The sequence below is a fragment of the Knufia obscura genome (assembly GCF_036327395.1).
Source record: "Knufia obscura strain CCFEE 5817 isolate CBS 148926 chromosome Unknown scaffold_5, whole genome shotgun sequence".
Lineage (NCBI taxonomy): Eukaryota > Fungi > Ascomycota > Eurotiomycetes > Chaetothyriales > Trichomeriaceae > Knufia > Knufia obscura.
In genome coordinates this window covers 650285-666218 of record NW_027042691.1, presented here as the reverse complement: position 1 = coordinate 666218, position 15934 = coordinate 650285, and the positions used below count along the sequence as shown (strand labels likewise).

Below are 15934 nucleotides of genomic sequence, written 5' to 3'. Positions count from 1 at the left end.
TTCAGATGCGCTTGGCTACAAGGTAGCTCTCGAATACTTACCGGCAAGTGCTATACTCGCAGAGGCTCGAGGATCGACGTCCTGACTTGAATTTTCGATGTCGTTATCTGCCGTGGAGGGAGGTGATGTGCAACGGCTGGGGACGGGTCACGGTTGGATATCATGATGCCCAAGCAAGTTTCACTCAATCGAATTGGCTTTCAACACTTCACGTCTAAAAAGCAATCCCCTCTGTCATGCTCAGCTAGACCGTCGAGTGTGAGGAGTAGCATATGCTGCCCAATACATTTTGCTCGTGTTCTTTAGTGCATGAAGAAGTCCTGAAATATCCAGCATGGTGACCGCCGACTCACAATTGATACACATTGAGATCCTTGGAATGGAGCACTGTGCATTACTTGTCACGCTTCAAAGCTGAACCGAGAATCCGGCAACTGGGCTGATCCGATTACACGGTGACGAATTTTTCTTCGACACAATTCTATTGGGCGATAACGACGAACGATTCCAACAGCATGGACAACACAAGTCTTCTCGGGAGACACACCTCAGCAACATCAAGCTAAAGGTGGTCCACGCGACCTCGCCTAACAACAACAGCACGAAGGATCCTGGTTTGCGGAAAATTCTTTTGTGACAGGCTGAATATACACACGAGCTGTAGTCGCTCCAGAACACCCTCTATCCCTCACACGTCCCCCATTATGCCGTGTTTCTGCTCATGTCGTTCCTTATTCTGTTGTAGTCGAGCAGACCCTCAATAGAACCAACAGCAGAAATGGCAACATCCTTGTCCCACAGCTTCCTCTGAGCAAAGTTCATGACATCCTTCTCAGTGATGGCACCAATAACTCTCTCGACCTCGGATGCTTCCATTCGGCGACCAGTAGTCACGATTTGCCTTCCGATGTCTTCAGCAGTAGCAGTGGTTCCGTCCAGGGACAGCAAGATGGAAGCCTTGAGTTGAGCCTTGGCACGTTCGACCTCGTTCTGGGTAACAGCGAAAGATAGTCTTGACCATTCTCGGAGGGTGAAGTGGACGAGATCATCGATCTGTGTTTTGTTGTCGGTGACTAGGTAGATACCCCAGAGACTAACAATGTTAGCAAATCTTCACACAGTCTTGATTCAACTTACCCAGTATCGCTGTAGGAGGTGGAGAAGGACATGAAGCTGTTGGCGAGACCGTTAGCATTGACGAAAGTGCTGAGTCTGCTGCCAAGGTAAGGAGAGTTGCCCATAGCTCGATCCCAGTTGCCGACAATTGCTTGGGTGACAAGAGCAGTGAAGTAGTCGTCATCCTTCCATGCGACACCCTCGACGGCAATGGCGATGTGAGCAGTCGGAATGGTATCGTCTCGCTGTCTGATCTCGGAACCGACAAACTCTGGCTTCCTCTTCTGCTCTGCGGCGAGGAGGGCTTGATACTGTGTTGGTGGAGCAGCCTTCAGACCAGAAAGGTGCTGTTCGGCAAGCTTGACGAGCTCTTCGTGCGGCACACCACCGGAACCGACCAAGACCATACGATCAGCAGTGTAGTTCGTGTTGATGTAGTTGACCAAGTCGTCGCGGGTAATAGTCTGGATGTTTTCTCGTGGACCCAGAATTGTTCTTCCCAAAGGCTGGTGCATGTATGCTGTGGAATGCAAGTGGTCGAAAACGACTTCCTCGAGCTGCTTGTCGACTTCTTCTGATTCTCTCAAGATCACATCTCTTTCCCGCTCGATTGCGGAGTGGTCAAGTTTCGAGTTCTGTAGGATATCTGCCAAAATGTCGACTGTCTTTGGTACGTCCGAGTTGAAGGATTTCGCATAGTAGACTGTGTTTTCTCGCTGCAGACTGTCAGCGCGCTCCCTGATCACTCAATACTTGAACCCACCGATGTGTATGCGTTCAAGTGACCTCCCATGTTCTCAATTTCCAACTCGAGCTGATGTTGTGTCCGACGTCCGGTACCCTGTAATCAACACGTCAACTGCTGGCCTACTAGTTCCGCACTCTGAACACACCTTGAAAGCAAGATGCTCAAGGAAATGAGCTGTTCCATTTGTCTTCTCTGTTTCCGCCCTTGAACCTGCATCGATCCAGATACCGACGGTCGACGTCTGAGCCCATGGCGAGTGCTCGGTCGCGATCTGCCAAAATGTCAGCTTCCTGGGACTAGGATGGCGAAGTGCTGCAGCGTACAGTCAGACCATTAGACAAGGTGGTCGATTCTGTCCGAGCTGGAGTTACGGGGTTGGCATATCTTCGGAATGGCGCGACAGCGTTCAGAGCTTTGTTCACTCTTGTAGCGTTTCGTAAGCTATACGCCAGTCTCTGCGACGCCATCGTGGGAAGTGTGTAGAGGGAAGGAGTGTGGTGAAGATGACCGGCGACTGTTTCGAGCTTAAGCGATTCGATGCAATATCTGAACTGACTTGCTCGGGAGCTTGAGAAAGGCTGCGCTAGCTTGATGCCTTAAGGTATCAACGACCCAGCTTTTCTTTGCAACTTTTCCCATTGGTCGATCGACTACATCGCAACTTCCCTTCCACTCCCTTAAAGTGTGCTACTTTACTTATCCTAGAACTCATTACTGAGGCAAGCATTCGCTTTACTGTTCACCTCAACAATGGTACTATCCTAAATGTCCTAGGCGCATTCCGCGAAGCAATAATTCTCTGTCGCCCGATGTGCTTCATATGAAGTGATCCAGAGCAGTATAGCTGCACAAGAGACACGAGATCGGTCTCAAGCATAATGAAGCTCAACATACTCTCGGCTTCTGACACTGAGTGTCTCACACCACTGGCATCAGTCCTTCCACAGAAACAAGTGATTCGATCTAGCAACAAGACTGAAAGGGCTCTAATAGTGTGCATCTGAGGTATTGCGCCCGTAGCTCCAGATCATGTCTCCATGATATGCTGAGTCATCGTCATGCCAAAATTCAAGATCATCACTATCACCCAGGAAGCGTCCTTGCTCCACCAAGCCTCTTTCGAAGTTGTCCACCGCCTGCGAGTTATCATCTTCGCCCGAGGAGTAACCCGCATCGTCGCTTGAATGCGGGTCGGAAGTGGTGGTGTCGTCCATGTCGTCTACCCCTAGGCTGGGGTGGCCACCCTCACTATCATACGCGTCCTGGTCGTCAGAGTCCCGTACCTGTTCGCCCGCAACGGCTCGAGGTATTTCACACCCGTACGACCCGGGTCCAGCGCGAAGAGTTTGTCTACTTGATGGTTGTGTTTGCTCTATCTCCAAGCAGCGTTGTCTGTCAGCATCACCGAGGGCCGGTGCCTGTTCAAGGTAAGTAAACTCCAGGTGCACTGCCCATCTTTCGAAACCGGTGCTGTTGTAGCAAAGCCGCGGGGCCTGAGGCTTTAACTCGTTCCCATCTTCGCGCCAGGCCCAAGAGAGCTTGAAGCCACGCATCTGATTTCTGAAGAAGGCACAGGTATTCCCACCATTGCGCGGACAATCCTTGCAGCTGCTCTCATGTTGGCAAAATGGGCATGCACGGCGTCCGAACGCGGCTCGAACGTATTCGCCACAAAATCCATTATGGTGGTGATGAACGCTGAAACTGAAAGGCTGCTTGCAGGGCGCTTTTCTATTGCAGACCCAGTATGTACTCCAAGAGAAAATCTGGTTGCACTGATGGCAGTAACAATCATGTGTATAGTTCTCGCACATTGCTGTGATCTGGATAGGGTTCCCAGCCTTGGTAAGTACTGGTCTTGAGACGTAGACCTCTGAAATGATTGAACGTTTGTCGAAGGGTTGTTCGCGCTATATAATTGCAGTAACTCGGTATTTTCGTGCCGCTGTTGCTTGAACAACGGGAGAAGCATCACCTTTTGTACTGCTAATCTGTTTAGAACATTGAGTCTCACCTCACTACACGCAACCAGAAGAACAATACGCGTCGACGAACCAGCAATGAACGCAACTACCAAGCGTTCGTCTGCAAGATTCATTCTCCGTTTGCACTAATGCCAGTCACCTGCTAAAGCCACGCAGATGTTACTCATTCGTTCGGACCGCCCAAGAGCAGTCAGTCAGCAGCCGATTGTCCAAAGCAACACTGCATCGCAATCTCTAGTACGCGGTCTGGCAACACACGGGCCATCCACGCTAGCAGGACGGCGATGCAAGAATCTAGACAGATCGAGGCCATGCTCAGGGCTGGACCTAAAAGCGTCCGCCAGCCATATACATGTGGCAATACTACCTGCAAAAGTGCTGACGTTGCTGTATACGAGTAAGGTCATGAGAGCATGTACCGGACACGGCGTGTTCTTACGACGTATGAAGCTCAATATGATGATGCCATTGCTGCTAGCGCTCATGAGAGCCAACCCCTATTGCTATGTCCGAACGATGATAATGGCCACCCTCAGCTGTAGCAGTCTTTACAAAGGAAATTGCAAGCTCTCTCTAATCTTCGCTCGCAAACATTGAGCACATCGGTCCGAACCAAATTCAGCTGTTCAGACGCCAGACTCAAACGACGACATGCTTCCTCTTAACACCTAGATCCCAAGCAGCATGAAACTTCCTATCGTTGTGAAACCAGCACTCTCCCTTCGCATATCCATCATAAACATCCAAACTTTGGATATACGCCTCCATCAAGTCCTTGCTAAACCCAGAACACTTCGCCACCCTCCATGACCCACATGGATCGTGATAGTTGCAAGCCTCGCAATTCTTCTTGTGCTTGCAGATTGGGCAAAACCGGCAATACGGATCTTTCTTCGAGTGGTCTAGTTTTTGAGGCGCCGGCATTCCTGCGACGACACGGTTGAGGCAAGATATACCCCGTCCGCACTTGTAGTGCATCTGGTAGGTGTAGGTATTGTTGCAATGCCGCTGGTTGCAGCGGCAGGTGTGCGCCTGGACCCAACACATGGTTCCTTCCAAGTTGTGGTGTGATGTGGTATTCAGTGAATTCCTTCTGTGCAAGGTTTCGTTGCAAATTGAGTCTTCGTCTGAGGACAATTAGGTATGTGTGGGAAAGAAGGTGTTGCAAAAGCAACAGGACTCTTATAACGTGTTCCCTTCTTCAAGCGTGGGCATCAACTCATCCGCTTTCTGAGTCTGTATCGCTTCATGCGTAAGCATCTCAACAGCTTCAAACCAGCCCAGCAGATTCATACAAACCGGCCCCTCCCATGATCGTCCTCGCCAACTCAAGTAGCCCGAAACTGCGACCACAGCCCCACAAGACAGCGACTCATCCTTCGATGTCAGGTGTGCAGACTCGAGTCTTGCAGAATCAATCAGCTCAGCCAAACAACCAGCCCGACTCATCTGAACCCAACCACTCCCGACACACCTTGAGACAGACAAGCTGTTCGCACCATTCGCGTCACAGCGACAGTGGCTTCCAGCCTCGGATTCGAACGAGTGACACGCGGCTCAAGCAGGAATTGACTCTCAGCAGTCGGCCAGCTCGGCTAAGAAACATGCCTGCATCCTGACTGCACGCACGCGGTACAAGTGTTGATCGGCACGGGTCACTGTAGCCCACAAGCATCCGCAAGAGACATTAATATCACGATCCGCTCGAGTATGGATCAGGAGCATCGATGTACGTAGCTGTATGCACCTTCATAAGCACCACAGAAAAGGTCACGCTAGCACCTCGGCGTGGTGTGGCCACCGGACTTGCTCAACTCTTTTCATCGCATCTGAAACATTCTAGCAGCTCATAGTGTAGTTTTTCACAGTCATGTACTTGAAAAGCACAGCGTCACGACATATCAAGCTCAAGATCAAGATGCTATTGCTGCTAGCACCACTAAAAGCTACCGTTCCAGCTGTAGTCCGCAGCACCGTCCTTGCTACCGTCACACCAATAACGGTGATCGCAAGCTATCGCATACGAGCCCTGTTCGAACCTGGTATCGCTCCACAGAAACCAGACGTCCACCAGTACGCTTTCTTGAAGCCTTAGTCCTCATCACAACTATCATCAATGCAAAGCCGCTCCATATCCTTCTCAGTCTCCGACGGTCGCTGATACTCCTTCCATTCTCCCTCTTCCAACCAACGGAACTGCTCTAACGCCCAATCCTCGCAATCCTCCTCGAATTCTGCACACTTAGTAACCTTGATAAGATCGTCCTCGTCCTGGCATTCTTTGCATTCAAGTTGGTGCTTGCAGAATGGGCACAGCTTACAGAGACCATCAGTCAATTCGTGGTCGGTATCAATTGTGAACTGGTGGCAACACCCATATCCAGATTCGTCGTCAGAACAGGGTACTATCTCATTCGTGCACTCGTATTTTCTGTCACAATCTGTTTGCTGGCATTGACAGCTGTGTTTGGTGATCTCACACATGGCGTGTACCCGATTGCGGTATGTATATAGTTGTTCTGGGACCGAACTCAGTGTTGGCGGTATTTGTACGAGTGTTTGTGTCCAGACAGGCAAGCGTGCTTGATATATCGAAAAGTCTCATCAACACAGCCCAGGCGAGATGCTCTTATACCCAATAATTCCCTTCAGACATCCTCGACCTACCGCACTGACTCGATCCCACAGCTGCATCGACGCACAAACACGACGTTTCGTCAAGCACAAACCGAACCAGCATCAACATCAACTTCGTCAGGGACGCCCGTCGCAAGTCGCTCGTTCGCTCTCCTCTGCCTAATAACAGCAACAATTCACCGCCCAAGTCCAAACGAGCCAATGAGTCTCTCAAGTGGCCCAGGTCATCCACAAACAAGCGCCTCGACACATCCAGCCTCACCAACGACCACATAAGTCAAGACCACCAAGCATGCATTCTCGTCGCAGCAACAACTCACTTCCCCGTCTCGAAGGACTCACACTGGTCCTCGCAACATAAGCTCACCAGCCAAACAATCAGCTCGAGTCACCCAAGTCGCTCTGACCATAACCAAACAACCAGCGATCCAATCCTTACTGCATGCATAGCGCCACCTACAGCTCAGAGACACATCAAGACTCGATACCAACCACCGGCATTCGGACAAACCTTTCAGTCGCCACCTCAGGTACCGATTACTCCCAGTCGACTCATCCAAGAACTGGACCAATCACAAGGGAAAACAGCGAGTTAACCTCATCACCTCTGCATCCCACACCAGCAACTCAACCCATTCCTCAACTCCCCAAGAACCTGCCATTCCATGCACACTATCTCGCAGAACCTGACAGTTCACCAGACGCCACCTAAACACTCTTCCAACCCTCACAACTTCCTCTGACCTCAATAGCCTCCATCCATTCATTTAAAGCCGCGAATACTTGCCGTCGCCCTCGCCCTCGCCCTTCAGGTCCAAGCCGAGTCCCTTTCGAGCCGACTTATACTGCCGCAACCACCAGCTCAGACACGTGTCCAGGCAAAGCGTACGGCGTGTCTACCGAATACATCGTGAGGTCTCGTCTGTGACACAATCTCGATTGATCAGTCAAGTCATGTGAACAAAATCAGCATCAGGTATCGTCCTCCGTGGCAAATTCGTCGATTCCGTGGAAGGGATTGGGATATCAACGCTCACAACATTTACAAAACCAGCCCGGAGTGCGCATAGCCGGGAAGCCTCCATTACACACATTCATGATATTTGACCCTGACTGCCACTGCCAGCATAATCATGCAAATTAACTTCATCCATCTCATTTGACCAACAACAACAGCGATGCCGAAATACCTCGAACACTTTTTCTGCGATTACTAACTCCCAAAATCCCACATCGCACTCCCCGGCTCAAGCGTCGTCCCCTCAAAATCAAAAAACGGCATCCCCAGCCCCAGACTCGGATCATTGAAATCAAAGCCATTTCCGTCCATCCCATCAAACCCACCCACCGCACTCGCACTAACATTCGTCGGCCTTGCCACAACCGCCTCACTATCCCCATTCCCCGCATCACCCACCCTCCCATTCACCCCACCCACATTCTCATCCCCCTGCAAAACATTCTCCTTCTGCGCCCTCCTCGCCATCGGATCAAGCATATCCGCCATCTTCTCCACCCCCTCCGCCATCCGATGGATCAAATGATCCTTCCCCACCACCGTCCCCTTAAACTGCCTCGCCAGCGCCGCCAAAAGCATACTCAAATGCCTCTTATCAACAAACAGCTGCTCCGCATGTTTCGTCGCAACCTTGAGCAAAAACATCGTCGCAAACGCAATCATCCCGTGGACGTGGTGGGGCACATACGCGATCGCCATGTGTGCGTCTTTATCCTCGAGGAGGAGGGTAATGATATTTGTCGCGGCTGTTACGGCTGCACTTGCGATCTCGAGGAAATGTTCGGGAATCGTGGCGTTTGTCTCGGGGAGGCCGCGGAGGGAGTACGATGTGAGGTAGAGTTTAGCCCAGTGGTAGTGCATTATTGCGCCTTTGTTGGGCCACTGGCCGATCAGGGCGTGTTGGTTGTGGCGGCTGAATCTCGCGATCCAGTCGTCGAGGTTTGCCTCGAAGCGGACGATATCGTCGATTGCGGATGCGGGGAGGACAGACGCGTTGTCTTCGGGGCCGAGGGTTTCGCGGATCTGGTTCATGAGGTACATTAGGCAGATTTGGCCTGCTATGCGGCGGTCGGCGTTTACGGCGAGTTGGCAGGAGAGGTAGGCTTCCCAGCCTGTTATGTAGGATTCGTTGTCGCGCATTATGGAGGAGCGGCCGTAGAGGACGCTGAGGTGGTGGTCGCAGATGTAGAGGAGGTAGAGGACGCGGATGCCGACCATTGCTTCTTGGAGTTTGGTTTTGTCGGTTGTGTTGGGGGATTTTTGGGATTCGGCGATGACTTGGTAGCATTGTTTGAATTGGAATTCTGAGGCGCGGCGGATGGCGTAGCCGGAGAGGGTCCAGGATATGTCGGAGAGCCAGTAGGAGCCTATGACTAGGGCGCGGAGGTATTCCATGTCGATTTTTCGTTCGAACATTGCGTTGGCGACGAGGCGGCGGTATTCTTTGCTGCAGATGGCATAGAGACTGCCGCGGGTGGTGTCGTGTAGAGCTGCTACGGTCAATATGCAGGCGGTGAGGGTGGGTGAGCGGCTTCTGAAAGATTCGAGATCGGTGTAGTCGCCCGCTAGATGCCAGATGTATGGATCGAGCTTTTTGAGGTAGAAGTTGGCCAGAAACTCAGCATCTTCGAGCTTGATTATTCCTCTCGAGATGAAGTCGGTGTCCCTCAGCTGCTTGCAAATTCGGACTTGATCTTCATTGACAACCTCCGCTGCCCTCAAGCTCTTCATGCCTGTGATCTGATACAAGCTCTCAATGGGCACATGGCTCAAGTTGTCTGTGATAGGCGTGACCTTGGGACTGTGATCCGCACTTGGCTCATCATCATCATCATCTGCAGCCGGATCCTCGGTCTCGAAGAACATTGCCGGGTCTGATGTCGAGAGATGTAGAGCTGGCAGTTCTGGCAGGTTCAGCAATTGCAGCACGCGCTCAAGCGAGCCATAAACTGCCGTCACATCCCTCGTTACGGAAGCTTTCCATTTCGAGTCCTCAGACATCAAAGTCTGCAAACTCTTGTTCAGCTTACACGATAGATTGCGCTCTTTACATCTCTGACATGGCGGGTCACCAATCATGATACACTTGATCTTCTGCTTCCGACATGCTGCGCAAGCCTTGACCTTGCGAGATATACCCGGCAGTCTAGAGTCGCCATTATTGGCAGTCGCAGTGCTTAATTGCCTCGTTGGAGCTGGTCGTGGTTGGGGCTTGATCTCCTCGAACGACGGGCGTACCTTCTTCGGGGACGAGGCATGTATTGAGTGGTGGGAGGACTGGTGGGAGTGATGCGAATGCGCGGGCGAATTGGAAGTGGTATTGTTCCCGAAGCCTGGCAAGGAGTGAGGTGAGGGTAGGTTGGCCTCGTGCCAGCTGCGCTTTGACATGTTGACTGGAACTCGGACTCGGACTACTCGTTGATCGGTGGAGCGAGATATTCTGTGACTATGGCCAAAAGTTGTCTCCGAACTGTGCGACAAGCTTATCGAGTTGCTGTGCTGTCGTCCATACCGTACTAGCTTTTCGAATGCTGAACACGCCCTATAGTACAATCTCTCGAAACCCCAGACCTTGAGCGCCCCGAAAGCAAAGTCGAGCCTCGAACTCGGTCGCAGCTTAAAGTGTGGGGAATCTTGCGGGCAAGAACGAGCTCCGAGCGCATGACGGAAGATACCGGTCTCAGCCAATCACAGCTTCCATATTTCGTGCTTGCACGTGAGTCGCGATCATAGCCGCACCTCGGTCTTGATGTTGACATCGATATCGTGAACCTCATTGACGACCATACTCTCCGCTCCAGTCAACATGGCGTCCACAACAAGACTAGGCATGCAGTGCCTACGCCAATTCCGACAGCCCACGTCGCGGGTCTTCGCACAGCAAAGCTACATCCGACAAAGCTCCCCGATCGTCTCGCGGGTAGCACCATTTACCACCACTGCACAGCGGAACCTCCTGCCACCAGGGCCACAGGTCATAAAAGGCGGCGTGAATGATCCTGCGCCTGTGCCTGATCCACATCCGACTCATGGTACGACAGCTGTTACATATGTGTTGAAGGAGCAGACGTTGATATAACATAGGATCCTACCACTGGATCGCAGAACGAGCCCTCTCCGTCGCCCTCATCCCACTCACTCTCGCCCCCTTCGCAGCCGGCACCCTAAACCCAACGTTGGATGCTATCTTCGTCGGCGGCATGCTCATTCACTCACACATGGGCTTCCAGTGCGTTTACTCTTCAACCGCCCTCTTCTACCTTACCTGCTAACCAGCCATCAGAAACATAATAACAGACTACATCCCCCAATGGCGCATGCCCGGCATCCGCAGAGCACTCGATTACGCTCTTCTCCTCGGAACACTCCTCGTGGGCGTTGGTCTCTACGAGTTCGAGACAAACGACGTCGGTATTACGGAGGCGATCAAGAGGATTTGGAGGGCTGGACCAAACGATGCGACCGTCAACAAGCTTGACACGAATGCCTTGGGTCACGATGGGAAGCTGAAGCACTTGACGAACTAGATGTGATGGACGGGAAAGCTGTATATCGAATAGCATTGACGCAACAAGGGAAAATCGACTAAAAGGACATCTTTGTGCCGTATCCTATTCCATTCCAGGCACTGCACCCACCCATTCGGGCTGTTTCCGCGACACAAGGTCGTGCGTTGTTGAGATTGATAACCCATTACCACTATTCCATTACTGGGGGCCTGGCCGTCATCATCTGAAGTACACTATTCATATTATCTTTGCCTGCAGGGCGACTGGTCAGTCCTCTCTTCTACGGAGAGAACTTTTACTATCAAGCTCACCCGAACCTTCGAAAGCACAACACTAACGCAATGCAACGCAACGCAACAAACCCAACACAGTAACCTCCTACCGCAGACATCCAACCACCAGCCCGGGTCCTATCCGACCCTCCATTCCATACATCCCTCTCAAATTCCCTCCTCCTTTCTCCTCCCATTAACCATACCCTCCACCCTCCTCCCCATATCAGCAATCTCCCTCCTAACCTCAACCACTTCATCTCCGCCCTAGCCGCAGCCTGTTTCGCCTCCTCCATCGCCTTCTCCGCGTCCCGCGCAAGTGTAACAGTCGCCACGATGACTTTTGCGAGTTCGACGTATTCGGCCTGACCATTACCACTGCCGCTGTTATTATTGTTGGCATTGGCATTGGTATCCCGTGCGCGATCGAGAAGAGAAAATGCGAGGGCTGTTGCGCTGCGGATCTCAAGGGGTTCGAGGACGGAAGTGAGGAAGGGGGATGTGGAATCGGTGTCGTCGCCGTCGTGTTTGGTGGAGTGAGTGTTGGGATTCGTGTTCATCCCATGACCGTGTGCCAGTCGGGAGAGACCGAGTGTGCGTTTTGCTTTTGTGGGGAGCGATTTCTCGATGCTTGACCCCATGTCGTTGTCGTTTCCATTCCCACTTGCATCGCCGCCGCGAGTCTGCAAAGCACTCGCACCATCAGGACTCCTCAGCGCCAAGGGACTAGATTTATACTCCCCCGCTGCAGCTGCATCACTTCCTCTCCTCCCACCACTATGATAAACAACACTAGCCTTCATCTCACTCCCACTCCCACTCCGACTCAACCCCCCCTCCCTACTAATCTTATGCATCAACCCGCGCATCGTGCTCATCATTTTCGCTTTGCCTGTTTGAACAGTCCCTGGTATCGCGGGCGGTGAAGACGGTAGATCGTTTTGGAATGCGATGTTCTGATGAGTATTGAGGTTGCGCAGGGAGCTGTTGTAGGTTTGGATGTGTTTTAGCTGGTGGCGGTGTGCGGATGATGTGGGTGGGGTGGTGGTGGTGGTGACCGTGCCATGCCCGTTGACGTGGTTAGGACCGGTACCGGCACCAGTGTGACCGTTAAGCTTATCACTGGGTGTCTCCCCCTTCGGTGAGAAATCAGCCCGCTGATCGACGTAGGAACTGAGGAGGGCGCTTGTCTGCTTGCGCAGATTATGCAGCGGGGAGGGATCATCGAGTTCCGACGAGGTACGTGGTGGGAAACGTAGGCGTGCGCCGGTGATATTAGGTAGGGATTTTCGCGGTTTTGTCATTTTGTCGCGGAGACCGCCGGTTCGTGATACTGATACCGGGATGGCATCTGCGCGGGGGATGTGGTTCAGGGCGGTTTTGAGGGTGTAGGCGCTTGCGGGGGAGGACTCGTAGGCTGGACCGGGGCCGTCTGGAAGTGGTGGTGGTGTACCGGGACGAGCACGAAGATTTGACTCTGAGGCGGACTTGCGCTTGGGTGAGGGGTGGCTTGACTCTACTTCGGCGAAGGGTGCGATCTTGGATATGTGGAGAGGCCAGCCGGTTGGGCTGTGGCTTAGGGTGCTGATGTTGGCGGGGACGGGTGGTGCGAGTCGAGTCTTGGAGGGTGCTGTGGTTTGTCCATTGGTTTGGCTCTCGTGGATCTCGGCCTTCCGCTCTGGGTGTGCATGGCTGTTGCTGGAGTACTGCAGCGATGCGAGCTCCGGTATGACTTCTTTCTCTTGGCCGTTCATCAGATGTGCACTGAACTTTCTTTGATATGCCTCGCGCTTCGCTTCGACTTCAGCTAGTTGTGCATCGGTCAGCAGGAGTTGATCTGCAGAGTCCTCAACCCGCACACGTGGACCGTTCTTCGGATCTGTCTTGGACACTGGCTTGAGACGGTAGCCACCTCGCTCGTCTTGGGCATAGATTGTCCCCGCTTTAGAGGCACTGCTCATCGATGTAACTCGAGTGATATCCGAGCGACTATCATCGCCTTCTTCCTCTATTGGTATGACTGCAGGGAATTTGAAGTTTCGGACAGGAGACAGGTCTTCGTCGGAATTGTGCTCGGCTGGCGGAATGTTCTCCTTCAAACTTGCCTTTCGTGTTGGCGTCGAAACTGGTGATGACAGAGGAGACGAGACGGGCTCCTTCTTGATAGTCGTACTAGATGACGTAGAAGCCTTGCGCTCATCGTCTTCGTCTTCGCATGGATCGGGCTGCATCCAGGAGGAGAGCATGGTCATAGCACTAACAGTTGGCCGAGGCTCGTTTCTGCCAGGTAAGGGAAGAGAACTTGATCGTGGAGATGGTGAGGAGCATGCTTGGTCTGGGCCCAATCCCCAAGCTGGGCGGACATAGTATTTTGGGTGCTCCTGGGCTATACCATTCTGTTTCTGCAATATATCCGCTACCTGGCCCTGGGCACGCTTGAGTTGAATCACCTTGGGTGATGCCTGAGCTGTGTTCATGTAAGGAGAGCCTGCGTCCGTTACAGACCTCAATGGACGAGGAATAGAAGAGCTCGTGACTGGCTTTCGCTTGACACTTTCTTTCCTACTTGAGCCAATATCTTTCTTGTCACCGACACTGATTCTGACTGAAGGTTGTGGGATGAAACTGCTCGGTGGACGGCCTTCTGCAGGATCTTCCGGTGTTGACTTTCCAACACTTGATCGTGAACTTCTTCTAGTCTTGAGAATGTTTAGCCCGCGCAATGACAATCTCCTATCTATGGTAGAGCCTGTTGAAGTTCTGTCTTGTTTGGCAGCACGAGGCGTTTCTGGGGCTGGTCGAGGGTCGAAAAACTTGGCGTCTCCAGCGTAGTGCTCTTTCTGTGTAGTGCTGTTGCCATTGTGGTGGGTAGTCGCGTGAATCTTTGGAGTGTAGTTCTGTGGTTGGGCCTTGCTGAACGAAGTGGTGCTGCGAGCGTTGTTGAGGTGTCGGATGGGCTCGTCGTTGAGATCTAGCTTGCGCATGCGTTCGATGACACTCTCACCAAGACTAGGCTTGACAGGTGTAGTCGCAGAAACCATGTTCGGGGACGACGACAGCTCTTGAGGCTCGTGTGCCTTGATGGGTGATAACGTAGGCCAGTCTTCTAGGGTGCCCGGCGAGACTGATCTGCGCAGTGGTTTTTCAGTCGCGTCGAGAAGAGATCGCCGATGTATAGGAGACCTAGAGACGAAAGTTGCTACAGGTATGCTTGGAAGGGGCTTGTCGGTTGGCGAGGGCAGGGAGTCTTTCTTGATGGGCTGCGGTATGTGAGAGTAACGTCTGGAGGGACTCGGGAGTCTCAAGGATGACTGTGAAAGTTAGTGATTATCTTCATGGGAGATGGCTAGCATACCTCTTTGGACGGACTCGGCGATATAGGTGGAGATATCGGCAGCCTACCAGATCTGGCCTTGAATGCGCTCAAGCTGGCGAGACGTCCAGTCGCACGTTGGAAAATATGTCGTCGTTTTGATATTGGTGAAGAGTGCAATGTTGGGCTTGCAGACTGACGAGAAGATGGCGTTCTAGCTGACTTTTGGGTTCTTGATGCCTCCGTGGAATGCATGAAGCGAGGCTTCGGTCGCTGACTACTATTGAGATCCGTGCCTCGAGACATACTGCTTTGTTAACATAAAAGATGGTCGGAGAAGCACGAGGTCGGGTTGTCCTTTGCATCTCATAGGAGATCGCTGGAATAGATTGCTGTTGTTTATGTTTTGATGTTCTCCACGTGGAGTGACAAAGTGCCGAGTGAAGGTCGAGTGCAAAAAAAATCATGCTCGATTCCGCAAAATGGTTCTCAGTACCAATAGCATTAGCTGTTATCGTGGTCATGCATATCTTGTGCAATACATATGCACTTCTATCCCAAATATTTCCTAGTGTCAGAGAGCCACCATTTCTTGTCCCAACGCCATGCTAACACAAAGTCGTCTATCATAAGCAGTTCTCATATGTGGTCGATATGGTCAACATGTTCAACTTCAGATAGAACTCGAGCAGATGAGATCTGCAACGAGTCTGCATGTCTCCTATGTCTGCTCGACATTAGCTAAGGTCACTTGAGATTCTTAGTGCCAAGGAAAGGTGCAAATCTGCATGCCTGGACAGATTACTTACTCGAATCATCACTCATCCTCAGCCTCTCCATCAGCATCATCCTGAACATTGCCAGACTTCGAAGCTTTCTTCGACTTGTTCTTGTAATACTTGTCAAGATGAGGTTGCCTCCACTTAGGACCGCCATAATCGGTGTCGTTCAGATCGCCGAGATCGCTGAGCTGAAGGCCCTTTGATTCTGCTTCGAGCTTCAGCCGGCGGATTTCGTCAATACCATCTACCAAGAAGTCTTTGCTTTTGGTAAGCATGACTTGTTCGCTGCGTTCCTGACCCTCTGTGCCTGGGACAATCTGAGAAAGTCTCAGGAAGTTGTCTCGGATTGCAGTTCGTCGCTTATTCTCGGCATCTTTATGGTTGGTGTTCTTCTGGTGTGCTGTGAGTCGGGGTTTGGCAGTCTTGCCGTTCCTTTTGCTGGATCCGGGAGAAGAGGGATCACCAGGAGACTGGCCAGCAGAGTCCGGAGATGAGGTATGTTCTGGTTCTGGCATGGTTTCTCGAGACATGCTTTGTTATGTTATGAATTGGAA

At 52.0% G+C, this 15934-nt stretch overlaps 6 protein-coding genes across 6 annotated transcripts; 1 reads left to right on the top strand and 5 right to left on the bottom strand.

Annotated features, from left to right (window-relative positions):
- Window positions 1-702: 702 nt before the first annotated feature.
- On the bottom strand, window positions 703-2331 carry MAS1 (Mitochondrial-processing peptidase subunit beta; the record flags this gene model as incomplete). The annotated part of the gene is made up of 5 exons (XM_064873450.1): window positions 703-1093; window positions 1138-1832; window positions 1880-1957; window positions 2010-2135; window positions 2188-2331. 5 exons carry the CDS (start codon window positions 2329-2331, stop codon window positions 703-705), a joined length of 1434 nt encoding a protein of 477 aa, XP_064730554.1.
- Window positions 2332-2850: 519 nt separating this feature from the next.
- Window positions 2851-3078, bottom strand: PMZ80_005028 (uncharacterized protein; the record flags this gene model as incomplete). The annotated part of the gene is made up of 1 exon (XM_064873449.1): window positions 2851-3078. The coding sequence occupies one exon, from the start codon at window positions 3076-3078 to the stop codon at window positions 2851-2853; it is 228 nt and encodes a 75-aa protein (XP_064730553.1).
- A 4621-nt stretch (window positions 3079-7699) lies between these two features.
- On the bottom strand, window positions 7700-9892 carry PMZ80_005027 (uncharacterized protein; the record flags this gene model as incomplete). Its single annotated transcript, XM_064873448.1, has 1 exon — window positions 7700-9892. The coding sequence occupies one exon, from the start codon at window positions 9890-9892 to the stop codon at window positions 7700-7702; it is 2193 nt and encodes a 730-aa protein (XP_064730552.1).
- Window positions 9893-10310: 418 nt separating this feature from the next.
- Window positions 10311-11031, top strand: SDH4 (membrane anchor subunit of succinate dehydrogenase, Sdh4; the record flags this gene model as incomplete). The annotated part of the gene is made up of 3 exons (XM_064873447.1): window positions 10311-10536; window positions 10589-10733; window positions 10788-11031. 3 exons carry the CDS (start codon window positions 10311-10313, stop codon window positions 11029-11031), a joined length of 615 nt encoding a protein of 204 aa, XP_064730551.1.
- A 422-nt stretch (window positions 11032-11453) lies between these two features.
- PMZ80_005025 (uncharacterized protein) lies at window positions 11454-14904 on the bottom strand (the record flags this gene model as incomplete). The annotated part of the gene is made up of 3 exons (XM_064873446.1): window positions 11454-11502; window positions 11532-14596; window positions 14641-14904. 3 exons carry the CDS (start codon window positions 14902-14904, stop codon window positions 11454-11456), a joined length of 3378 nt encoding a protein of 1125 aa, XP_064730550.1.
- A 511-nt stretch (window positions 14905-15415) lies between these two features.
- INO4 (Transcription factor) lies at window positions 15416-15895 on the bottom strand (the record flags this gene model as incomplete). Its single annotated transcript, XM_064873445.1, has 1 exon — window positions 15416-15895. One exon carries the CDS (start codon window positions 15893-15895, stop codon window positions 15416-15418), a length of 480 nt encoding a protein of 159 aa, XP_064730549.1.
- Between the last annotated feature and the right edge of the window lie 39 nt (window positions 15896-15934).